General features: G+C 33.6%; 5 protein-coding genes across 5 annotated transcripts; 3 read left to right on the forward strand and 2 right to left on the reverse strand.

The window, feature by feature from the left end:
* The first annotated feature begins 320 nt into the window (after positions 1-320).
* On the forward strand, positions 321-5913 carry LOC116779463 (uncharacterized). Its single transcript, XM_032673756.2, is given in 8 exon segments — positions 321-508; positions 594-1709; positions 1782-1843; positions 2854-2913; positions 2997-3230; positions 3390-3965; positions 3968-4871; positions 5154-5913. Coding segments are annotated over 7 exon segments (2955 nt in total). The 5' UTR covers positions 321-494; the 3' UTR covers positions 4861-4871; positions 5154-5913.
* A 315-nt stretch (positions 5914-6228) lies between these two features.
* Positions 6229-10353, forward strand: LOC116779461 (tubulin polyglutamylase complex subunit 2). The gene is given in 6 exon segments (XM_061524775.1): positions 6229-6344; positions 8722-8886; positions 8990-9171; positions 9737-9772; positions 9774-9911; positions 10151-10353. Coding segments are annotated over 6 exon segments (756 nt in total). The 5' UTR covers positions 6229-6268; the 3' UTR covers positions 10310-10353.
* Positions 6346-8251, reverse strand: LOC116779460 (tRNA-dihydrouridine(47) synthase [NAD(P)(+)]-like). Its single transcript, XM_032673753.2, has one exon. The coding sequence runs from the start codon at positions 8166-8168 to the stop codon at positions 6402-6404; it is 1767 nt and encodes a 588-aa protein (XP_032529644.2). The 5' UTR covers positions 8169-8251; the 3' UTR covers positions 6346-6401.
* On the reverse strand, positions 10341-20236 carry LOC116779459 (protein PALS2). Its single transcript, XM_032673750.2, has 12 exons — positions 20061-20236; positions 16522-16616; positions 15760-15909; positions 15445-15648; positions 14947-15177; positions 14771-14869; positions 14541-14699; positions 14098-14308; positions 13528-13698; positions 12945-13090; positions 12543-12617; positions 10341-12056 (listed from the first exon to the last, which is right to left on the reverse strand). Exons 1-12 carry the CDS (start codon positions 20140-20142, stop codon positions 11880-11882), a joined length of 1800 nt encoding a protein of 599 aa, XP_032529641.2. The 5' UTR covers positions 20143-20236; the 3' UTR covers positions 10341-11879.
* A 3302-nt stretch (positions 20237-23538) lies between these two features.
* On the forward strand, positions 23539-26512 carry LOC116765295 (uricase). The gene is made up of 5 exons (XM_032654737.2): positions 23539-23697; positions 23784-24289; positions 24372-24495; positions 24902-25088; positions 25962-26512. Exons 1-5 carry the CDS (start codon positions 23675-23677, stop codon positions 26133-26135), a joined length of 1014 nt encoding a protein of 337 aa, XP_032510628.1. The 5' UTR covers positions 23539-23674; the 3' UTR covers positions 26136-26512.
* The last annotated feature ends 471 nt before the right edge of the window (positions 26513-26983 follow it).

Below are 26983 nucleotides of genomic sequence, written 5' to 3' on the forward strand. Positions count from 1 at the left end.
TGTTAAGGCCTACACAAGTTATAAATAGTAAAAGTAAATGATATTCAGAGGTTTTTATTTATAAAATCCTTACATAAATGTTTTCTTAAATCATATAAATAGTAATATAATAATTACAATAATAACTTGGACATTCTATATTTTAAACTTTGATGATATTTTTAAATCCTAATTTATCATTCCAAAGGTATATTTTACATATCCAAAATAAGAAATTATACACAAACGAAAGAATATATTGTATCCACTTATTTATACCGAAATCAGACACAAATTATATGTAAGGGGACGGTTAATGGCAACACTCTACAATTTGTGAGAAAAATTGTCGTTCGATTAAGATGATGCGCTTTGAAGCTGTTACCGCCATTTTGTTTCTTTCATGCGGTAAACCAAATTAAAAGTTAGGGTTAATTTTGTTGAAACTATATTGACTTTTAAAGGTGGAATAGAAAATAAATTAAATTAGATTGCTAAAAAAAGTGTGTTAAACAATGGGACGTGGAAGGTAAAATAAATACGTTCAATATTTGTAGCATGGATGTTTTTATGTTCCATCTTCTAGTTTAAATTTGTGTATGTTTTCTATAAAGGGATCGCAGTCGAGATAGACGTCGGAGCCGTAGTCGTAGCCGGAGCAGAAGTCGCAGCCGAAGCCCTCGCTACGGTCTTGGTGGAGGTGGTGGTGGTGGTGGATATAGCGGAGGCGGACGCAGGAGTAATCCCGGAGCCAATCTGCGCAAACCGAAATGGGACCTTAACAGGCTTAAGCCTTTTAAGAAAGATTTCTACGTGCCTCACCCAGATGTTGAAAGTAGACTTGAATCAGATGTCGAGGCTTGGAGGAGTGAAAATGAAATAACGTTGAAAGGGCGTAATATACCAAAACCCACACTAACTTTCGATGAAGCCGGATTTCCTGATTATGTTATGGATGAAATTGATAAAATGGGATTTTCCAAACCAACACCAATTCAGGCACAAGGTTGGCCTATAGCCTTAAGTGGATGTGATATGGTTGGCATTGCTTCCACAGGTTCAGGAAAAACTTTATCTTATATTTTACCTGCAATAGTTCACATTAATAATCAGCCCAAGTCAAGTAGAGGAGATGGACCAATTGCTTTAGTATTGGCTCCAACAAGAGAACTCGCCCAACAAATTCAAGAAGTGTGTGATAAGTTCGCTAACACCTCCAAAATTCACAACACATGTTTGTTTGGTGGAGCTCCCAAAGGTCCACAAGCTAGAGATTTGGATGCTGGTGTTGAAATTGTAATTGCAACACCGGGCCGTCTATTAGACTTTTTAGAGAGTGGTCGGACAAATCTTAAAAGATGCACATATTTGGTACTTGATGAAGCAGATCGAATGTTGGATATGGGATTTGAACCTCAAATTAGAAAAATCATAGAACAAATACGACCTGATAGACAAACACTCATGTGGTCTGCTACATGGCCTAGAGAAGTACAGAGTTTAGCAGCAGAATTTTTGAAAGATTATTTACAAATCAATGTTGGTTCATTACAATTAGCAGCCAATCACAACATCCTTCAGATCATTGATGTTTGTATGGAATATGAAAAAGAAACTAAACTTAGTACATTGTTAAAAGAAATTATGGCCGAAAAGGAAAATAAAACTATCATATTCATTGAAACAAAACGCAGAGTTGATGATATCACAAGAAAAATGAAACGCGATGGGTTAGTATAGCCTTGTTCTGTATGCTTTTATAGCAAATAGTTTAAATTAATATTTTGTTATTTGATTTACAGATGGCCTGCTGTGTGTATTCATGGTGATAAGTCACAAAATGAACGTGACTGGGTATTACAAGGTAAGAGACACAATGCAAGTGAAATAAATTGTGGTTTTGTTTATTTGTTACTATATAAACTTTTGAAGTAATAACATTATCATGTCACATAGAAGACAATAACTTTTAATTTGAGGCAAATGTATTACAAAGTGATAAAGTCCAAGTCGAGAAGCGGTGTTTGACTGAAGCCACGGCAGTCGCCGGACGCGCGGCGTTCGCTCGCGGCACGGTATACGGTATTGAACACGTGTCTGCATGTGCAGGCTGGGCGAGCTGCGGCCGGGCGGCGAGGGCGGCGGCCCGCGCGCGCTGCCTCCGCTAAGCGCCCGGCGTCCGCACCGCTCCGCCCCTATTGACGGGGCTAAGCCCTAAGCACTCAGAGTAGCCACCGCGGCTAGTCTGCGCCGCTTCTCGAGCTCGGCGGCGGCGCGGGGGGCCCGTGCGCGGGGACGCTCGAGGCTCCCCGTGCGCTCGCCGTTCACGTCTCAGTTTGCGCCTCTCGCGCTCTCGGACGTCTTCCTATTTGCTAGTTGATATTTCGAATGCCCTATCCGCCATTGCTATCCGATGGGATCATTGATATTAGTAAGTGTTTCGAGGATAAAATTGAAACCTTTACACCTGAGATTGCATTCGATTCACTTTAGCTACAGCTGGTTGGCCTTCAACATTTTTGATGTTGGTAGTATATAATCTTATTGTGATGTATCTATATGTGACTTTTATATTTACTGTTTTTTCTACTTATTTATTATTGATTGATTTTGTTTTTAAAAGATATGTATTTAGCATTAAAAAAAAAAGGAAAAAAAGTAGCCCTATTTTATTTATGACACATGGTTTAAATACAGTACATAAGTATATTTATATATCTGTAGAGAATGTTATATTAATTATTGTTAAATATTAATGATGTTGTGTCAAAGTTGTTACAAATCTACCAATTTTATTTTATGTTTTCTCTATTTCTCTTAATGAAGGTCATAAAATTGTTAGTGAAGCCATAGTAACTCTTGTTATTATTTCAGATTTCCGTAGTGGAAAAGCACCCATTCTTGTAGCTACAGATGTTGCTGCCAGGGGTTTAGGTACGTTGAATAAGTTTTTTCTTATAATTACATTTACAAAAAATATGTAATCCAAGCAATAATATACTTCAATTCTTTTACAGATGTCGATGACGTAAAGTTTGTTATTAATTTTGACTATCCTAGTAACTCTGAAGATTATGTGCATAGAATTGGAAGAACGGGTCGAACTAATAAAACCGGAACTGCTTATACGTTTTTCACACCATCGAATGCGGCAAAGGCGGCAGATTTGGTTTCAGTGCTAAAAGAAGCCAAACAAGTCGTGAATCCTAAATTACAAGAGTTAGCCGAACGCGGCGGTGGCGGTGGACGAAGTAAGTATAGTATTTTCCATAATTTCTATCCTTACAACTCCTGTTAATCTTCAAAGTAAATACGAAGTTATTCCAGTTGTTCATTCATAATTAATTCTGTTTATACTTTTACGTACGTAGCGTTTTGTGTGCCCTTATTAAATAATGTTGTATCACTAGGACACCGTGGTCGTGGCGGTAGATATCGCAGAGGGGGACGCCGTTCGAGGTCCCGTTCTCGCTCGCGTGATCGTCGTCGGCGTTCACGTACACGATCCCGTTCCCGAGACCGCCGTCGTCGCAGACACAGCTCCTCGCGTTCATCACGCAGCAGGTCGTCGAGATCGTCGAGAAGCCATTCACGCTCGCGCTCCAGATCAAGAAGCCGCTCTCGCTCAGGCAAGTGCAGCCCACTGAAGGATAATACTGTTGGGCCTCAGCCAGCACCCCAGGCACTTCTACCGACGCCGAAACCACTTCTGCCTACCCCGATCGGTCCGCAGCTACCTCCCCCACATTTCGATAAACACACTAGTAAAAATTCTTTACCGCCTTCTAATGGTGACGACGAATCTCGCTCAAATAAAGATCTCTCCCAATGTTATAATAAAACTAACAGTCACAATAGTAGCAATAACAAACAAACCCACAATGACAACAGGTTACAGCAACAGCAACCTGTCAACTCAATTCCGCCTTTGATGGCCATAAATCCTCAGATGAATGTATGTGTTCCACCACCACCTCTTAATGGACAGGCTTTGTTATGCCTCCATATTTTCCTTCCGACCAATATGGAATGATGATGCCTAATTTCGGCCCAAATCCTATGCTCAATGGACACAGTTGGGGAGCTCCGCCTCCTCCGCCTCCACCCCCTCCTCCGTCTTCAGATCCCTCTAACGGGTCTCAAAATAACTATAATTATGGTCAAAGCGGCTCGGGACAAAGTAGCCTGGAGTCAGATTCCAGAAAGCGGGGTGGCCGTTCTGGTGGCCTCGGAAGTTCGAGTTCATACGGCTTGGGCTCTGGAAGTGGTGGCCTTAGCTCTGCTGGAGGTGCCGGTTCCTGTGGCAGGGGCCTGGGCCTTGCCGATGGCCCCACTCAAGGTGGGGGCCTCGGCACTGGTGGCCTAGGGTCCGATAGCCTCTATGGAGGTGGCGGTGGCCTCGGCTCCGAGGACGGCCAAGGCAGTCAACGGTCGCGCGGCGGCCGCGATCGGCGGCGACGAGGCAGAGGACGGGACTACGACGACCACAACTCGGATAATCCGAGCGGTGGTCTCGGCTCTTACGGCTCGGGCGGCTTCGAAGGTGGCCTGGGCCAGGCCTCTGGCGGTCCCAGTGTGCCCCATGGGAGCCTATTGCCGCGCATGCTGCCGCAGAATACTGGCGACTTCGGTGGACAACAAAACGCTAACTTTACCGCTTTCGGTTCTTATGGGCCTAAGTTTAAAAAAAATCAGGGTGGTTACGATAACGGAGATTACGACGAGGGTCCCGTTAACGGGGTCGAATATTACGGCCACCAAAATATGGGACCAGGCCGACCGTTAACTTCTAACATGGATCGAGGTGTTTTTAACGATGCGCAGGCATACGGCTCCATGGGGTACAGAAATGACCGCCAGGGCAATCGCCAACGGCGGTGAATAGCATTGAGGTTTGTTATATTCAAACCAATGAAAGATCAACCTTCCTAACAATATCTATTGATAAACATACATAAACATATGCCATCCATATACTTATATATTTTAACTTATTTTACTTATCAATTTCAAACTGCATTTTATTTGTTTGAACTACTAATACAATATGTTTCAATGAACTGTGCAATGTTATATTATAATGTTGTTGTATTGTGAACACAGGTACGACTAAGACTGGCTTTGTCGAAATGTACGGTACTAATATGCTAAGGATATATTTTCTTTTTTTACAGAAAACGGCTATAATGGTGATTCTCGTCGACGAAGAAGGCGGTAAATCTCGTGAGGAATCTAAAACAAAAGAAGAATTTCATAAATCAGAAACTGTTGGTTGTCATTCCAAATGTGTTTTGTTCGTGTTTTTTCGTGATTTGAAATTAATTATCAATAATTTTAACATCTACTACTTATAACTCCTCAATTATTTTATTAACATTTTCCTGTAAAAATATATTATAACGAGTTATATTTCAGCTTGTGTTACAAATTTGCAGACTTTTTTCTTTTTTGTTTAAAAAATTTAAAAGAATCGGTACCCTTATTATATTGAAATACTTCTGGAATTGTGCTTGTTTTATATAAAGCGCTTCTTGTAAGTTATTTATACAATGCACAGTACACTAGGTACATACATTTTAACTCATTGTATAGTATTAAAATACGATATAGTTGTAATTAAGTTTTAGTGTCAATAGTACTGCAACTAAGATTATTTTAAGCCTTCAATTGTATCTTAAGAACAATGTATTTTTGTTGTATTCTACTAATATGCGCTGAACATTCGCGTTCATTAATTATTATAAATAACACACGGATCCACGGAGCTAGTATCGCAGACAGTTTTGGCAGTTGTAGAATATGTTTGTTTCAATTAATATTATCGACTGATTATAACTATAATCTGGAGCATTTTTTACTTGTAAAAAAACGTGTAAAACATGTAACGTATAATAAGTTCTTGTATGAAATAAAATAAAAGTTTTCTATTATGAGTATTGGCATTATAATTACACCCGATTTGAAAGTTTGAAAAATAAATTAAGAAATGTGTAGGTGATAAAAATCTTATCTTAATTGGAAATAATTTAAATATTTGAAAGTTACAGGTAAGGAGAGCACTATCCTATGAATTTTGTCTTTTTAACTTAATTAACTACAACTATATTTCTATAAAGGAAAAGATGTTATACCTGAGATGGCAATATGTAAATAATAATTTCCTGAGCCTTATAACAAGAATGTATTTTAAAGAAATGGAACACTATGTTTCCATGGTAATGAATTATTATTGATAAATCATATTTTTGTTTGACTTTTAAAATTTCCTATATAAGTGTTCTAATTAATTATGAGCTTCTGCGTAGATTTAGTCTCTGAAGATTCATTTTACGAGAATATTACGTTGGGGGTAACAAAACTCCTAGGTATATTTGTGAATTTTTATTTTCAATAATTAGATAGTAGTCAAATAATACCAATTGTTAATAGGAATTAGCTTTATGTTTAGGTAGAAATTTAAATCCATCAGGTACTGGACCAAGTACCATTTCACTTATTTTTACCCAGTCAGCACAATTTCCAGAGGCCATTAAAGTTTCTAAGTCATTACGGCCAAAGTACAAAGGAGGTCGTTCATTAATTTTTTGCGGTGGTCTTTCAAGTAATCCAACTGGTATATATCTGTATAAAAATGAAAGCCATTCTAAAAGAAATCTACGTGTATTTTCAACACCTTGCGTATCAGAGCCCCAGTGCTCCAAACCAAATTTTGTAAATTTTTTGATAATTTCAAATCTCTCATGACTACTTATGTCATAAAGCTTTTGTTCTTTTATTTCATTGAATATCCATGGTTTTATGAGGGCACCCCTACCTATCATGACTCCTTGGATATTTGGAGCAGTTTTTCTACTGTTTACATAATCTTCATAACTAAGAATATCTCCATTTCCATAAACTGGGCATGGCGAGGCAGCTTTTGCACAAACTTCTATATATTCCCAATCAGCTAATCTGGTATATCTAGCTTCTCTCGATCGACCATGCAGTGTTATAAGAGAAGCACCCCAATCTACTACTTTAGGAATAATTGTGTGAGCAATTTTTTTATCCTGGTATACCCCAGTTCTCATTTTTATAGTAAATGGAATATCAAGTATTTGTGAGGCACTTTTAACTGATAATTCTAAGGCTGGAATTCTATGCATCATTCCACTTCCACCTCCTTTTTTATACACCAAATCTATTGGGCAACCTAAATTTAGATCAATGAAATCAAGTTCAGTGTTTTCCTTTAGTAACTGTGAAACTTTTCCAATTGCATAAGCATTATTTCCACATATTTGGGCTCCAAATAAATCCTCAGACTCATGTCGCTTTACTAAAGCCCATTCCTGTTTCATGCCTTTCAGGAGTGATTCACACAATGCCATTTCGCCACATGTGATATCTGCTCCATATTCCTTGCAAATTCTTCGAAATGGTAGATTACCAACTGTTGTTAAGGGACTTAGATATAATTTATCTGTCCAGTTAATTTTTTTTCTTTCTCTAGGTAATAATTTCACAATATCTTCATCAAGAACTGGCCCAATTTTGTGATTGTCTTCATTTAATTCCTCTGAATTTATGGAATCATTAGAGGGATTGTTTATTTGTTTTTTTTTTCTAATGTCCAAAGATTTAACTAGATTTTCTGAAAGAGAGAAGTCATATTTTCGTTTTTGTAAGAGAATTTGTATGCTGTGTTGTAATGTATTTTTGGTATCTTCTTTCCATTTTGAGGCCTTTTCCTCATCAACTATATTAAAACCCTCATCTGTTATATGGGAGGAACCATAGCGACAAGATATACCTCTTGGACATCTACCTCTGGTATTGTATAAATGACAATCATTTCCCAAATCAGGTAATTTTGATTTGATGTAGTCTAGAGGATTATGAATATATTTACAATTATTAAACTGACATGGCTTTAACTCATCTTTGGATATTAAATTGACTATGCTAGGACATGGTTTATTTTGTTTATCATCTTGAAAAGTTTTCGGTCTGGCTTTATTTTGCCCTTTTCTTTTACATCTACTCGCTTCTTCTTTATTATTATCAGTTTTAGTTTTCTTAGCTTCAAACTCATCACTTTCACTTATTTTTCGTTTATTTACACCATCGTCATTAACAATTTTTTCTTCCTTCTTGAGAACGTACTCTTTTTTAATGTCACAAACACCGGAGTTAACACTAGTCATCGTATTGAATGCTAATATTTAATCATCTTCTCAGCAGCAATAAGGGTTATGTTTCTTATTTACACGTGATGTAAATTGTCAGAATGATAAATAATCTTACTTGTCATTTGTCAACTGTTAGCCATGCAATTTTCGTATCTGTAGCTTAATTTACGATTGCATTTAAATATTCATATTAACATGTATCGATTGTGATATAGATTTTGTCCATTTTTATTAGGTCACATCAATGTATAATTTAAATTGGGGTATTTCAAATAGCTTTGACTAGTATAACTTAACATAATCAGTCTTATATCTTACGATAAGTAGGAAAAATCGAATCTTTTCCCCAACTTTACTCTGTACGATTAATTTTTTTTCATTATACGTTCTTTCTACATCTTCAAATCTTAAAAGATGTGAACTTGTTATTTACTTAATAATGTAATAATATATTTTTTTTACTATCGAAATGCATCGTTTTAAATACCAAAACTGCTATTCATAATTCCCAGGTAACGCAATAGGAAAAGTATTTAATTGAAATGTAATATTATCTTCATGTTTTCAGAATCAGATCCTCGAATTTCCAATGTAGAAGTGGAGCGCCGACAGCCGTGTGATCGAATAGCTCTTTCTAATTGGGAACAAAAACATTCAACAGTACTACCTGAAGACTTACGAAATTTTTATGCATCTACAGATGGATTTCTGTTAACATGGCATTACAAATACTCAGGAAAGCATTGATATAATGATAGAGCATTGTTACTAGCAGTTTGCTTATGTTTTGTCGATTTAAAGTTATATTTCTCATATTAATTTCAAAAATATTGTTACAGCCGATGAAATTTTACCGGTGGGGTCTATAAGGGTTAATACTTTGAACGACTTGTGTTTGACTCCTGTCCTTAAAGATTTGCTTGATTTTGCGGCTACTCGTCAAAATGAGGGCCCTAAACCGGCCCTCAATCCAAAAAGTAAAGTTTTTGAACTGGACAATTGTAGAAATATTGGAAAGGTACATAATATAATTATGCAAACTTATTAATATTCTTTGAAAAATTTTTGCCTGTTAATTTTTTTTTATATTCTTCAAACATGATTTTCTTCAAACCGGTTTTTTAACGACGATAAAGTTGTCTTTTCAACCCGAAAATATAACGGAAAATTTAACCCACAAAAAACCTCTTTTTGAATACTGACTTATCTCTATTTTTAAGTAGAAATTTCTTACACTATTCGGATTATATCATAGAAAATGTAGATAGATGAAATGTAGGTAGAGACATGAAAGAAGCTTGATTTGAAAAAAAGAGTAATTTTTAAATCAAGAAATGTGGTACCAAAACTTGCGTATTTATTTAAAATTTTGATTTGATTGTATTTATGATTGTATTTAAAAAGAGTCAAAAGTAGTGGTAAATTTAGTGATCATGACTTCACTTAGAAACTTCATTTCTGCTTTGAAAAATATGTTGCCCTGATAAAGCGAAGCTTTGGTGTAAAAAATTTTAACAAACAACATTGAAGTGATTATTTTCAGTATGTTTTAGCATAGTTATATACAATGCTGTCAATTAAAGGTGTGTCTAATTTACACCGACGGGTCATGGTCGGTGTTGGCTGGTGACCCGCGAGGGTGGTTGGGGTTGGCTCGCAGACTCGTTCACCCAATACTTCAGAATGGCGCTCGTGCACCTGGGACTGCCTGGATGGCAGGCGACTTTTGCTGACCTGCCACTTATACCTTGGGCTGAGGTATCTATAAATTAGACTTATGGAGAGTTGTTAAATGTAATAGTATATATTATGAGGACAACGCGTCCATTTATAGTTATTGCTGCTATTACCAACGACAGAAAGAATTAATTTTCGAGAACTATCCCTTAAAACAATTTTTAAAGCCTTCTTTAATTTTTGATAATTTTTATTTTTCGACTTGATTTTTGAATTAAGTTTTAAACTGACAAGTTTTGATTATTTCTTTTTTAATATAGCAACTTTTCTTACTACTGGCACCTCATCTTTTGGACAAATCCGATTCGGATAATAACGCGATGGCAGTAACAAGAGAAACCAGTCTCAATCATATCGATCCCAACATCTTTAAGACTTCCGTTCGTCAGCACAAGAATGCAAGACAAGCAAACCAATGAAAACGTCTCATTTGGAATAAAAATCAGTGTGTTTATTCAAATTATTTAATGCATTTTTCAATTAAGTATACAGAAGTTAAAGGCGAAATAAAAAGAGAATAATATTACATAATGTATATTAAAAATAATTGAGACAATAAAATTTACAGCTAAATAACAAAATAAAAATATGGACGGAATGTAAAATACTACAAGCTAATATTACATTGCCATTTTATAATATCTATAGCACAAAAGCACTTACAGATACAACTCTGTTAACAGTTATAAGCTGCCCATAAAAATAGAGATACAAAAAAAAAAAATCATAATATATAGAAAAATATGTGATTTTCGTGAGTGATGTCTTTCTAATTTAAATTCTTATAGCTAAAAAGCAACTTATCACAAGCTAAATTACTCTGAAAATTTTATATAAAAATATTCGAGGCTTAATTATGCTAGATTATGTATGATATTATCTACTTTAAATGCACACAGTTATAATTAAAGTAGGCGTTAATGTAAACTTATTTTAACTTTAAAATTAAATGTTCTATAACCTAACCAATACATAGTTTGGTGGGATATTTAATTTTAAAAGTTGTGATTTTATGTGAATAGCGGGTATATTGTAATGGTAACACTTGTTGGAATGATTACAATGATATTTTAATATAGACATTAAAGTTTCAGCTTAGAAACAAATTGAGATTACTTGGTATACCTTAAAATACTACACGAAGCAAAATGAACTTTATACACTTATTGTTATGTATTAATTTGTGTTGTAATATAACTCAAGAGTAAAGTTTGTATAATTGTTGTGAAATTGTGATTTAAATCTGTAAGAATAATTTGAATTTCAAAAGCTTATGCCGATAAATTCTCATTTATAAAGACTATGCTAAGCAGACAGTTAATAAGAACAGCCATTAAACAAACATTTGTATAATTCTTTTAAAAAAAATTGTGATTAATAAGGCATACTAATACTTTTTGTTATTTTAATACTTTGTGTTATTTGAAAGTTATAGTTTTTGAGATTAATTGTGTCAGTGTTGAATACTTAAATCTTATTTAGCCATTTTTTATATTAGTCCAAGCAAAGTGACTGGCCAACAGATTAGGACCTATTAGTAGTTTTTATGTGTGTCACTAATAATTAAGCAATACTCAATAATAATATGATATAGGTTAAGATAACAGAAACTTGAGGTAAGTGTGCAAATTCTTGACAAGAAACTTTAGTTACTGAATTATTATTGATGTGGAGACTGTTATTAATTACACCTTAACTGATCTAAGCATTTTGTGGGTATGTGGATATTCTGGTAATAGTAGACAGATGGGGAATCAAAAGTTATTCCTGCACTGATTGTACAATAATGGATTTCTGTTGTTACAGAGGTAGGTCTTAATAGTTTTGTGAATAGAGATTCTGTTATATCCGCAATGGATGGTCAACTTTTGGAGGTTATGTTAACAGGATTAGTGGAAGTAGCTCTTAGGTATTTGGTTACACCCACACTGGTTGGTCAACTTTTGGGTTCATGTTGATGTGGTGGTAGATGGTGATGGTAGGTTTTGGTCAGTATATCCATGTGACAGGTACCCATTGGTGGTCGGTGGCGAGGGCGTGCAGCGCGTCAAGGAGTCGAGCGTAGGTGGTGTCAGCGTTGTGGTTGGTGAGACTGAGGTCAATGTATTTTTCGTATTGGCGCTGGATGCGGGCGCTCTCCTCTAGTGTCTGCTTCAAATCTTCTTCCTGGAAGTATATAGATGAAATGAGGCTTCAGTAACACTAATACTGATAAAACTTTTTCTTTTAATGAAACGAAAGGTATTAGGTAATCAGTAGAGAAAAAAAGGATCAAGTGAAAATTTTTAGTTCTTTTTGACAACGCGCTATATATATATGTGTGTGTGTAAAACGCGAAGTAATTTTTTGAGTTTTAACGAGGGTAGCGTGCATTATATTCTTAAAATATGAGACTTAATTACATAAGTTAACTTCTCTGTTGTGTCCTCCAAACTAATTTTTTTTCAAAATATAATGATCAATTATTAAAACAGAATAAAGTATTCTCTTCATAATCTCAATGATTCTTCTTATTCTATACTGAATAAAATTTATGAGCAGTAAGAAAATTAAAACAATTGGTAACACACAGTTTGGTTGAGGTGAAATTTTAATAAATATTCCTATATTTATCATATTAGGTATAATGTATGTATAAACTGAAGACGTTACCTCATACAGCGACGCTAGCGACTCCAACGTGCGCGCTCGGCGCGAGCTGTAGCGGATGGAGCTCTGCCGGTCGAACTACGCATGCACAACACATTACAACATACTCCTAGCGAGTAACGACCTAATACAGCTACTAATTAAATAATAACAACTAATTTTAATTTATCACACATACATTTTCTTCTCAGCTTCTTTATCAATTTTGCCACAAAGTAAATACTATTCTAAAAAAAAATAATGCTTCATCACTAAGGACATAACATGATATGTAATACAACAATTTACTCAGTGAGGTCAATGCACTATACCATGCAGGAGAATCTATAGTTGTATTTGTCACAATAAACACAATATATATATTTCTGGGAGCAGTACTTCTGTTGGTGATGAGTGTTTTATTACCGTAAGGTTTCTGTTGGAGGCGTACGTGAGGTTCCTCAGCTGTTCTATGCCGGGGGAGGCGATCATCACGACATATGGCAAGAACTCACTGCTGTTGTGCAAAAGCTTCAGCGACTGCGGCGCACAATCCAAAATGCACATTTTACCTATGACATATATTGAAAAATTAGTTAATCTATGCTCAAAGCCTTTATAGGGGAGTTTGGTTTATACGGTGATTAACAACTTATATTATCAGTTTTATAACTTTAATAATTATATAAAATTAGCTTAAAATTAAATTCCCTTCAAACTATTAATTTTATAGAAATTTAATTGGAATAAGGATATTTATGTCTGGGTTCCTATGAATGATAAACGAGTTATTTTGCCGAAAAAACAAGGTTTTTCCATATAACCAAAGATAACAGTAGAAAGCGGGCTATGTTACCATTTTTATAATATAGCTGACTTTATCACCATTAACTAATAGGCATCGGCAAGTCACTATCATTATTATGCTATCCATTCCAAAAGCTCTAGTCAAATACGATACTGGAGAAAGCAAATACTTTAAGCAAATATATTGAAATAATTTCCTCACCTTCTTTGATAACAGCTCTAATGGAGTCTAAATGCGTTCCATATAAGTGTCCATTGTGTTCTCCGTACTCGAGGAAACGACCGGCGTGAGCGTCCCGTTCCATCTCCTCGCGAGACACGAACCAGTACGATAGACCGTTCTCCTCTAATGGACGAGGGGGACGAGATGTGTCTGGAAATACAGAGAAATAGGTAGAGATAGAACTCAGTACTGGATGAGATATAGATGTTAATGCTGCTATGTTGCTAGACTTGAGAACAATTTAGGTTTAAGTTATATAGATTTGCCTCACTATATTTTTTTATTAGATAGAAATTATATTTATGATATGATGCGACTTAGTGGAACATGATTATTCACTATGTCATGTTGAGTCATCGAACAAACATTATGACAGTGAATGAAAACATATATGCCGATATCTAACATACAAATCACAACATGGATTACCATGTTATGATCCATGAGATGTCGCAATATAAAAAAAAGCACTTAAGACAGAAAACTATACAAAGACAGTATGGTCTCGGATCTTAGTCTATTCAAAGGGACGAAAAAAAAACAACTGACGGGGCACAACAGCTCCGAATCTGTCAGGTTGTTCCTGTATGAGCCGGTTCTTAAGAGTACGTCGCCCCACTCCTCGGGTGCCTACTAGCGCCAGCACGCGTCTCAGGAAGGGCGGAGTGCGAGCCACTTCCTCATACAACGTCAACTCTGCTCCCTCCAATTGAACGCTCGACCGAGACTCGTATACAAACTTCTTTTTCTTCTTTGATATCTGAATATGGATTGTATATAATGAATATGGGAAGATTTGTGTAGACGCTTTAATGACCAAACAGTTATATTATTTATGTATAAAGACTGGTCTACAATTGAAAGAATACTTTACTTTAAATACTAACAATTTTTAATAACCTATATATTGAAATACTCATTATTTATCTTGCAGGCAAATACATGTGACTGTTATATATATTTTTGAGTTATATATTCAAGCTGACACTCACCCTCGCTCCACATATACTAATTTTATGAACAAAATCTGCTTCCGGTGGCACATAAGCTTTACGTCTCTCTTCCAGTTCCGGTGAAGGTATTAAGCCAACTTCCTCCGGCTTCTCTACATGACTTGCTTGCCACCAATTGGGATCTTTTCTATCTGAAACCTTAATGATTGGTTCTAAATATAAAATGATCACAAATAATGAGTAGAATCAATATGATGCAAAGAGCTTACTTGTAAAATGTCACCCTTTTTGAATTCTAAGCCGATTTCTTTGCACGGTAACAAAGTGTCCTCTGAGGGGTTGTAATCGAACAGAGCTCTCATGTAACACTGAAATTAAATACATAAAAAATTTACATCACATGTTTAAGTAAATTTAATTATTTAAACACCAAAAGTTAACGTACACTAAGTTTATTAGGTAATTGAGCATTCTTTTCTTTAAGGTTTGGTCCCACTTTAAGAGTGACTCTGTCATTAGGCTTAGAAACAGCTTCCTTGAGCTGTTCCTCCGTGTCTATTTGGACTCCATCAACTTCCAGGAGTACATCTCCAACAGTTAATAGAGCTTGTTTAGCAGCGGCACTGCCAGCAAGAATTCTAGCAACTATCAACTGCCCATGTTCATCAGTTGTTACCTACAACATTAAAAATATATTTCATTTTAAAGTATTTAAAGGTTATCTTTTTTATACAAAACCTTATTGGTATGCCAGTTACACACATGGGTGCCATGTTTTTTTACATAAGGTATATAAGGTAACGGAAATATTTATTATTCTATGTTAATGTGAAAGATCATTAAGATTAGATTCTTATAGGGAAATGGTTTGCATTATATATTTAATATCTTTTTGAGGCCAGAAAATATGTTAATAATAATACATTATAATAATATCACTTACAGTTAAGCCTAATGGTTGGCCAGGTACTTTCCTAAGACCCACAACTTTCACAGTTTCAACAGGCATATTTGGATTTTGAGTCGGACTCAAATCTGTAGCTTGTGCAATGTCTTTTTCCGCTTCTTTCACTATTGTTATCTCATCTACACCTGAGCCTCTTTCCAGCCAAATCTTTCCAATTTGATCATGAGCAGAAATCAGTGCCTTAAAAATAAAATATTGAATACTAAAACTTTGTAAAACATAGAAAAAATTTAGTTTTGTCAATAATTGTTGTTCTCTAACTATCTTCTACATAGCATATTACATAGTTACCTTAAAGTGTACTCGAGACAGTAATATAGCTAGTTCTGCTTGTTCGATAGTACGTATGTTGTTGCCTCGATACTCGCTCAAACTTCTTATTATGTTTACATTATCCAAGGAGACAGGTTTCACATACAAATCCTCCTCAGAGTTTATCGACTGGAATACCAACACTTATATTTTATTCAAATTTTAATATACACTGACCAGCTCAAAATTATAACGAAACAAAAACCTGCTTCTTAGGCGTGGCACTTGTTTTTATGAATGAAAATTTCTTTGAAATATAATTAATTTAAAACTTTTTTATATTTTCGTATGATTTAATGAATTTAATTAATAATTGTTGTATATACTATTTATTTACATGAAAAACAAATGTATTTAAAGATGTACACACCCTCCTAATCGGTTTCGTTTAACGTTATTTAGTTTCCTGCTACGTGTTTTTATGACCATACAAATATTAATTTTAAGTCTTATAACTAACAGCATAGGGTTAAAATTAACACTAGAATAATAACAAAGACTTGACGCAAGTCAAGTTAGAATTCACTTCAATGTTTGATATCTGTCAAAACATTGTACAGATAAAATATTACTTATTTACTGGCTATATTTAAAAAAAAAAAATGCAGTTTAGTAAGTGTATTTTATATTTTTCCAGTGTTACACATGCTTAGAGCAAAGTTTGATTTGAATTAGATTTGAAAATTTGTCAGCGTAAATATAAAGAAATAGTATTCGTATTGGATTATAATATCAACTCACGACAGATTTTCTGCAAAAGTCTGGACTTTCAACAATACTTTTCAAAAAGATCACTTCATGGTTTGATAAATCCTCAGGTTGTTTTTCCGGCTCTTCTGTAACATAAATTTATAAACACATTTGTATTTCCAGTCCAACGGTTATTATAATTTTATAAACAGTGATTTTTATGGGGATGTTAATTTACAAAGTTATGATATCAGTTGTAGCATTAATAAATTGTGGCATTTTCGAATATAAATGACTCAATATTTTTGGATTTAGTAAAGGTTAATAACAATATATTCATAGCATTTGCAATTAAGTTATACACATTTTAATGATAAAGTACGATCAAAAAGATAGAAATACTGCAAATTATTTTCTGCCATAATTTATTATTTATCTAATGTGAGACGACTGATCAATCTGCGGTACTTACAGATAAAGTTAATAGACCGTATAAAAAAATATAGCAAATCATTTAATCGAACACTCTTTCCACGATCGCTAAAAATATTCAACAATAAAAAAATTAAAATTATATATATATTTTTTGAAACTTGTAAGAACTATATAGGTATATAATTTAAAAGTTTAATAAATAATGTCATCCAAAACGATATTTTATGTAGTGAATGTATTAAAGCTTCTGGATCGTAATTTAGTCTAATAATTTTGTAGTAAGAGATCTTTAAGATAAACCAATGATACTTAAGAGTGTTGCAGCAGACTACATTTTTAATCTTATCGAAGTTGCACTACTTCAAGCACATATCTTCCCAATCGGGAGGTCGTATTTAATTATTATTTTGATATGTCTAATATTGTTAAGCCTATTGGCTTTGAAGGCGTCACTTGGGAGGGTGGATGGTTCGAATCGGAGCTAGCCCGGAAACTTGAGACTGAAAAGCTTGGATTGACAGTCAGTTGCAAGGGTGCCTATAAGAGATCGGACCTTGGTTTAGCACGTCATTGAATAGAAAATAGCATCGGGGAATGTGACAACATTATATCCTCAGACATGGTGTACCAGGCGGGGGCGGAATGTCGACAAAGGCGTTCTGTGTGTGTGTTCATGTATTTTCAATCGTTAATTTTTCGTCAGGGTTTATAAGTGGTCGGACGTCTCTTAGCTATAAGGGAGCTTGGAACGAGGAGTTACTCTAGCGCTTTGACTTAATCGGATTTGGATACAATATAGTTCTCTCGAGAAATCTCTTTAAGATCGTTTTAAAATGTGTGGCAATCCTAGGGAGTTGGAAATGCCTAGGGAGATCGGAATTCGAAGAAACCTATTCAGTATATGCTAATTAACTCCTAGAATTAACACTCATTCTCTACAAGTCACAGCAAGACTAAAAAAATAATATGCACATTTTGTCTTTACTGTATTTACAAAATTATATTCTTTTTACAGAAAATATATTTTTGTTGAACAATCGTAAGAGATGGCAAGAAAATATGTACATATATATATTATTACTTACCAGGTACCAGCCCTGGCTTCGCACAAGCTCTTTACAAAAAATAGAAAAAGGCCTATTTAATTTTGAGAATTATTAAACTTTCAAATGGTACGCCCGATTTAAATAATTAAAAAAGTAATTTACAGATACTTAACTTATGTAGGCTTGAAAACGAAGTAATTTATTTTGATAAGACTTATATACCATATTAAATATTTATGTAAACAGCTTTCCAATAAACGCTTTAGGAATGCCAATTTTTAAAAGTTGTAAAATGGTTATGGTATGTTATCCTTAAGGTAATAGACATATGCCGCTGCGGAGTTTTCTGTAGACCTATATAAGATACACAATTCCACCATATATTGTTTTGTTATATCTCAAAGACTTTAGGCAGCGTTTTCGTTAAAAGTTCTCAGATGGCTCATGTTTTCTCGACATCTTCAATGAATATTCTTAATGTACACTCAAGTGAATACAAAAACTAAATAAATTATATACTAAAACCTTCCTCGAGAATTACGCTATCGAGTGGTGATAACTGTTTGATAAACGGTGCAGTAGTTTTTCAGTTTATCGCGAACAGACAGACAGACAGACGCGACGAGGGATTTTATTTTATAATATGTATTGATGATGATGATTGATATTGATATTGATGGTTCGGGGAGGTTCTACGAAATAAGGGTTGGGAAACTCTACTTCAGAACGATCGTGCGACGATATCAAGATAGATAGTTCTGTCCTCCATTATAAAGATGTATATCAATTACTTCTCAAGCAGCCATTAAGGTTACACGTTTATCGATTTATCAATATATATCTTCTATAGTTAAGGTGTTTTAGTACTACATAAACAATATATTTCATAGCGATACATAAGATAAGTTATTTTAGAGTATACATTTTTCCAACGTAGCTTGTTTATATAAATATGTCATTTTATTTTTCTGATTATTTTACTTGAATATAAACAAAATTTTAGTTATCACAGCTATAAAATTGTATTAGCATAATGTTTTCATGAATACGCGTTACTCGGCTCGGAAAGGGCAACCTAGTTCTAGTTTATTTGTCTCAAAACTTGGCAGCCGCAATGTTCTGCAGTCTAGACAATATAAAAGTATTTAATAGAAAGTAGACACGAAATGTCCAAATATATTATTATTAGAAAATATGAGTTTTAATACAAAATCTGCAATAATGATTTGTGGTTTAGATTTGTACTTGTACTAAATAAATACATTTTAAAGATCTTTCCGCAGATTATTGTTACACGTAACGAGCGACTTTTAGGGTGTTTTTTTCATCAAAGCGAAATTTTTTAATATTGAAGTTCTAAATATTATGAAAGCTTTTAAATAGCTGTGATTTTTATTTATGATAAAAGAATTGAAATCTATTTAAGGCAAACATTCTAATGGATAATAATCAATTGACATTTGTCAGCATAGTTTACATAATGTGAACCGGGTATAGCACGCGGACTCACGCGGTTTTAAAACACAAGGAAAAAAATATTTTAACAACCAATACTTATGCGGGCGTCAATCGAAGAATTGATAGAATTTACCGTTTATTAGTAATATAAGTAGCTAACGTAATCTAGAAATAGTAATTAAATATATTTTCCTCATGATTTTCCCGAGATTTCCATTTAATTCCTCATCTTCATGTTATATAGTTCCTTTATTTCCAAGTATATGTAAACAAATAGAGGATTTTTTTGTATTAAAAACAATATATTAAGTATTAACATCACAAGATATCCCTCAGATTTGAATAAAGTGTATCGATTATTTATGACTTGAAAATTAGTAGTGTTCCTAAAAACGTGGTATAAGACTATTGTTTTAACATTGTTCTTACATTATAATTCAACAAAATTTCACATTTTATTGAAAGTCTAGTGGTGGTGAACACAATGTGTTATGCTCAAAATTTGCTAAAGATACTAAAAAAGACAAATCATCAAGGAAATTTGATTCATTTAGACTTTTACATTGTATTTTGATAAATGTACTCTAAACAAAAGGTTACAACGTTCGGCTGGCACTGATTAATGATGTTTGAGGTTAACCGTCGACTTACCGTCATCAGGGGGTTTATTGTTAACGTAGTCTCTGAACCCTCTCCAGTTAACAGTGTACCGTCCACTTCGACGTACCATCATCGGGAACGAGTAACTATCACGTAAGTATTCACGCACGGGTTCGCATCACCCGTGGACGTTGGTACTCCGTTCACTGCAAACGTCACGCGACCGAACCGTCAGCCGTCGGCTGAACGCGACACGTCACGGCGCCCGCCCTCGCGCCTGCGCAGAACACGCGCCGCAGCCGAATAGAGATGCCCCTCATTATTTATATCGATATCCTCATAATGCATTACCCACGTTGGCAGCTCTCGAACTTATTCCAAGAAAATATTTGACATAATCACTATTAATGTGCACTGACGCTGGTGTGGGCAGACAAAATATTGGCAACGGGCTTTTACAAATTCGGTAATAATATAAACTTTCAAACCACTTTTCCTTTACTTTGTATTGTTAAAAATCATTTGTATTGAAAATAAAAATGAAATAATTAAGCTAAGTATTCAATAGTAATTTTAGTTCATATTAATAAATGTAACCACAAGTTTATGTGGTAAAGTGTATTGAAGTAGTATGTTATAATGTATATGTATCGAATACTAAATGTTCCAAAATTTAGTCCTAACTTAACAAATCTACGCTATCACGAAATACCCTTGATGTGTTTCATAAATCTTTCACGAATATTTCTGTTAAAATGAATGAACGCGGTCTATAAATATACAATAACACATAAATCATCAAATTAGTTTTTGTTGAAACGTTTCGTGTAAACATAACTTTATGATATCTCGATAAAATATTACATACGTTGGAATCACTATAAACTCCCGCCCGCCTCAGTCGGCTGGAGTCGCCCGACCCCATTATGAATCGTATTTCGCAATGATTTTCACTTCCCACTGATTTACTTTCGAGAATAAAAATAAGTGCGAATGATGAAATTTAAAATATTTATTAACAGATTATTGATTTCTGTTTATTTATTGATATACTTTTAGAAATTTTATTTTTATGTACGAAATATTTATAAAATAATCGAATTTTGTTTTATATGTCATGAATGTGTGGTTATAGACACGATGTCCAGTTAGGAATGTTTTTAAGTACTACTTGAAAAACTTAAACGCTTTTTAAACCAATTTGTTTGTGGTTTAATTAAGTTTTATTTTTCGTTTGATTGAAATGAAGAAAGAAATATTTTTCGTATTTAATTTTAAGAAAATATATTTTTCCGTAACGTTTTCTTCTTCACAAGGTTTTTGAGGAAGGGAAAGAATTTTAACATGTAATTATTTGCTTTGTACTTTTTTAATAATTTTTCCCATATTGTATTCTTTCAATGTTTAAAATAAACATTTAATAAAATGATTTAAAATGGGATTACATAATAAATTTTTACTTTTCTATTAAACAATAACAAATAGGCGTGTTTATCATTAGTCTTATATTTTTAACTGATTAAATCGATTTAGTATCGGCCTTTTATACACCCTCAAAAACATGCATACATACAATTGCAAAGAACATAACCGACCTTTTTTGGATTTACAGTGAAGCGTACCTTAAGGCTTACACAATCTAATACAAAAAGTCTTAGAATAAAGTCTTTTCACTTTTTAATATTATATGAAATTGACATCAGAATTAGGAAAACGTATTTTAAGGGTTTTAACCTAGTCCTTGTTTAATTTGGATAACTATATACATAGGTAATCGATCATATTATTATAGATTATATAAAATCACATTTCTATACATGTAAAATTATCTGCGATCGATGCATTTCTCTGATGGTATGCTAATATCAGTCAATATAGAAAGCTATAAAATGTTACGATATGACTATAAAAACAGTTGCTCTTATTCAAAATGTATGAAATGGTGTTATTTATGTATCATGTTATAAACCATAAGATACACTTACGAACTCTGTTTGTTTTTGTTGCTGTATAATTTTGACACCCCTTAGTTTGTATGTCGAAATTTTATTCCAATTTCAAATATAAGAATATATTACGTTTTAAAAATGCGTTGCCAGACATAAATATAAAGTACGGAGTTTTAATTTTTATTATTTAAAATCATTTTGTTTTAATACATGACTACGACGTGTCTGGTATAAGATAAATTGTAATAAATGCAATTAAACACTGTAAACTTTCTTATCTGACATGCTATATTAATATAAAAGATACACGAGTAATTTAACAAGTTCTTTGACATTTGAAAGCATTTATTTTATCAAAAACTTTAATAAACTAATTAGACGGTATTGGCAGATAAAAAATATTCATTTGGTACCGTCTAATAATAGAAATTTATGTAACAACTGTAAATAAAACTGTTACAGTAGGTAGTTGTGAAAATGGTGCTATTTCTATTCCATGTTAATAAAAAAAATAGTTTGATGTTTATGTTATATGACATATAAAAACTTCTTGGAATGTATAAAATTTATATTCGAGTTACGTCATTTATTCAAAAATATTTTGTTATTGTTATTAATAAGTTTGGTCATACCCGAAAGTCAAATAATTTTTATTCTCATTTCGATAAACTATAACCTTGTTTGTTAAATGTAGTTTGGGGAACGTCATCGAATGTCATGTTTGCTGATGTTTTGTATTGTTATTACGGATCAGCTATAAATATGATAAATAATATTTTAATTTGCATAAGAGGCCGGGATAATATATTTTTGATTATATTAATTTGACAAATTAATATGAAATAAACGTAGCGTTTTTTTTTTATTAAAAAAATAACGATTTATTTGAAATTAAAATAAAAAATTACCTTATTGAAAATATTGCCCATCGCTTGTCACTACTTTTTCCCATTTTTCAGGTAACTGTCGAATACCCCGTCGAAAAACCTCTTTGTCCTTGGAGGCAATCCATGAATCGATCCAATTTCAGCAATCCGTTGACTTGATGACTTTCCAAAGCACTTTTGTTAATATTAAAATAATGTAATAAAACTTTCCGCAAAAATACTTTGTTTGGTATAAATTTCGACATGATTAAATAGCTGCCACTTGCTCTTATTAACAATTAAAAATAAGATGCGTCGTAAAAACAGTTGCTTATAACAGCTGTTCAACGATGAATTTGTTTCTGAAGGTAAAAACAGAACACTGTATTAAACCACGCCCTCTCTCATCAAACGCTACGAATTAGTTCCAACACCTTAATGTTATTTTCTATCCTAGACTACATCTTTGGATTTCTTATCTATAGAAAATATATATTAATTGCTTAATCATTATGCAGTCGGGGATCTCAATTTTGACATTATCACTTAAAAACAACCTTTTTTAATTTGTAGTTAAATTAATTGAACTTTCTATTTACTAATTTAGGTTTTCCCTCTTTTTTACGCGTCATTTTGATTATTTATTATGGATATGATAATAGGGAAATAAGTTAATGTAAACGATAAGGTCCAGTGTGCGCATTAGGCGCGTGCTCGTCAGTGATAATGAGGGTCACAGGGAGCCATTATAAATAAGGCCGAGATCCGCTCAGACGCACAGTGTATCGGATAGTAAATGTAACACCGCTGTTTCTTACTTACGATTAAAATTAAATAAAGTCATACAAAAATGCCGTGGACTAGTACCAACAGGTAAAATAATTGGAAGATATATTTTCAGGTATTTTTATTGTGGATTAAAGTAAATTTATTAAATAATGTTATTGTTCTCATTACAGAATTTACGCAAAACCCTCGAATACGGGTTCTAGTGATGTAACTGCGTACGCGTCGACAGGCGCTAAGGCTGCTGCTACGGCCGCGGCTGACTCCGGAGGCCGCTTCGAATTGAGCGATCATGGATATGGAAAGAATTCTATCAAACTGTTACATGTACACCGTGACGGAGAATATCACGTGATCAGGGAGTTCGAAGTGTCCACGGAATTGAAACTTACCTCGGAATCTGCATACGTTATTGGAGATAACAAGGAAGTTGTAGCAACTGACTCGCAGAAGAATACCGTCTATTTATTGGCGAAGAAACATGGAATCAAAACCCCAGAAGAATTTGGCGCCGTTGTAGTGAATCATTTTCTGTATACCTACAGACAAGTGGTAGAAGCGAAGTGTCATATTGTAGAGTATCCGTGGGAGAGATTGCAAGCTGGAATTCCTCATAATCACGCTTTTATTTTTGCACCAACGGCGACAAGGTGGTGTGAAGTTTTTCAAGCAAGACATGGTACTCTTCGTTTACGTATAAATGGTTTTAAGTTTCTAATCGGAAAAGGGTTTTGTTATACAAGATAATGCTGGGTTTTCAGATGCTGTCACTGTGAAATCTGGCTTAAAAGGTCTTCGCGTTCTTAAAACAACGCAATCCGCTTTTGTTGACTTTGTACAGGACGAATATACGACACTAGCCGATGCTCCTGAGAGAATATTCAGGTAATTAAATACGATTTAAAGAAGAAATGCAACAAGAAACCGATTTCTCAAATTTTTTAATGAATTATAGACTGGTTATTGGAATTCTTTGATTTGAAAAAAAAAAATGAAAAAAACATGTGTATTGAAAATAATCTGGAGAGAAAAAATTCTCCTTGTTTCGTGGTCACAAATCATCTTTGTTTATAAATATTATGAAAATTATAACTTAATTCTCATTATTATTTTAAAAACTATATACATAAATGAGGTTTTCACTAAAAAAATCGGCTTTACAAAAATCGTTTAGCACTGAAATATTGCAATTCTTTGCAAAGAAAACAAAAAACATTAAATAACAACGGTTAGTGAAATATTTGCGATTCTTTGTGGTTTGTTTTTTTTAAGAAGTTCGTCTGCTTTACAGTACTATAGTGGAAGCTGAGTGGACCTACGACAACATGAAATCCGCTGATTTTGATAACGCGTGGTTGACCGTGAAAGAAGCTATTCTAGAGAAATTCGCCGGCCCTCCAGAGACCGGTGTCTACTCGCCCTCGGTTCAACATACTTTATATCAAGCTGAAAAAACCGTACTAGAGAAAGTTGCAGAGGTAACGTCTTCCAAAATCTTACAATTACTTAAAACTAGTGATTATAAAATACCTAAAAATAATATATATGAATTAAAAAAAATTTTGTCTCATAAATCTGATCTCACACCTATTTATATATGTTTTCATGAATATATACTAAAATTGTTTACATTATCTATCCTATAATAAATAACTTTGCTGTAATATCTCTTGATCAAAACAAAGATCCCTCTTCCAAGTACTTAAATGTTTTGTATTTATATATTTTGATAGTGCCGGGGTTATCTTAGTAAATTGTTGTTCAGCACATATCACATATTGATTGGGTGAATAAATCAGTTTATAATATTTATGAGTACAACGGGCGTGCGCCATTTATACGTTCTTATTAAACCGAAATACTTTCGACCTGCTTATTTATACTGCTTTGGAATCTTATTCTGAATTCTTAAGATGAAACCGTTCATTTTCGTGACTCTATAGTTGTTTAATTTCAATACTATTGCGAAAGCGTTTCCAAATAATGGCGATTTTACAATCATAAGGAAAGTTGAATAGAAAAATTTTGTTCGTTGTCCATATAATATATTTTTAGTGACGAGCGTGTGTATTATGATCAGCTTTATAAATAACGATACATACTAGCTGTATGTATGGCAGTAATATCGTCTTTTTAATTTACGACGTGACTTCATACATATGTTTATCAGTTGCCGAGTCACGTGACGTTCGATCACGAGCCCCAGTGTCGGTCAAAAGTTTATCGATGTGACTTCCCTATAATTTAACGCATCTCTAAATATAATTCGTAAAACCTATCAATAAAATGATAATTTTATTTTATTGCGGCGATAACTGTTGCCATAATAATATTTCGATTTTTTTTTATAGATCTCGTGGATCCGAATGACGATGCCAAACAGGCATTACCTCAACATTGACGTTTCCAAATTCCCCGCCAACGTAACGAAGGGCGATCCTCGTCATTTTATTTACCAACCCATAGACAAGCCGGCGGGTGTGATTTACGCCCAGCTTAGAAGACGGCCTAAAAGCCATTTGTGACCGTGACTTACCAATAATTTATACACGTTTTAGATATTTATGAAATTCTAACAGGACTGTAATAGAAACAAAATATTCTTTTGCATTGTCCTGTAAAGTGATTAATTCGAGTAACAAGTTCTTCTGTCAAGGATAAAGACATCCCTATGTTATCGATAAAGAATTTTCATAATAATTTTATCTCGAAGGACTTTGCGCTTTGTATGGCGGAGAATGTAAAGAAATGTCTAGTCAAGGATTGTCACAAGTACTGTGTTTGATGAAATAAGTGGTTTATGTTAAAGGAATGTTTATTTTAAATAATTTACAAATTGATGTTAATTAGTTTATAATTTTTATATTAATATTAATATATGAATAAATGGAATAAGTATTAATTGATTTTATTTATTTACCCGCTCAGTTCTAATATTTAGTTTTCCTCAGTTGATGCAAATAGCGAGGGATGGATAAAGAAATAAAGCAATATTTTATATTAATTTTACTTTATATCATACGTTTATTTAACACATAGTTACACACTTATATTAGAAGCTAAATGCTATTTGTAAAAAATAGGTATTTGTATTTAAATAGTTAACAGTACAAGATTTCGTATGTGAGAAATTCTGAAATTTTACGTAAAATAATTCCGCTAACAAAAAGCAGTTCATCATAAAATACTCTACCATACCGCTCATGGAATGACGTAAGATATTTAAAAATTTCATTTTCATGTAATAAAAGGCTTTTAAATGAAATTATCATAAGCGTTGGCAATTTGTGTGTTGCATTCTGTACTTTTTATTAAGAACTGTACGTTATTTGAAGTTATATTGAAGAAATGTATGCTTTACAGAAACACTAAG

This window comes from Danaus plexippus, chromosome 2 (genome assembly GCF_018135715.1).
Source record: "Danaus plexippus chromosome 2, MEX_DaPlex, whole genome shotgun sequence".
In the NCBI taxonomy this organism is placed as follows: domain Eukaryota; kingdom Metazoa; phylum Arthropoda; class Insecta; order Lepidoptera; family Nymphalidae; genus Danaus; species Danaus plexippus.

Coding starts and splice junctions, on each gene's coding strand:
- LOC116765295 (XM_032654737.2), top strand. CDS start 23,675: ATGCCGTGGACTAGTACCAACAG. Junction 23,698..23,783: donor CCGTGGACTAGTACCAACAG/GTAAAATAATTG, acceptor TTCTCATTACAG/AATTTACGCAAAACCCTCGA. Junction 24,496..24,901: donor GCTCCTGAGAGAATATTCAG/GTAATTAAATAC, acceptor TCTGCTTTACAG/TACTATAGTGGAAGCTGAGT.
- LOC116779460 (XM_032673753.2), bottom strand. CDS start 8,168: ATGACTAGTGTTAACTCCGGTGTTTGTGACATTAAAAAAGAGTACGTT.
- LOC116779459 (XM_032673750.2), bottom strand. CDS start 20,142: ATGATGGTACGTCGAAGTGGACGGTACACTGTTAACTGGAGAGGGTTC. Junction 14,870..14,946: donor AATTACCTAATAAACTTAGT/GTACGTTAACTT, acceptor ATTTAATTTCAG/TGTTACATGAGAGCTCTGTT. Junction 12,618..12,944: donor CCTCCAACAGAAACCTTACG/GTAATAAAACAC, acceptor GTGCATGCGTAG/TTCGACCGGCAGAGCTCCAT.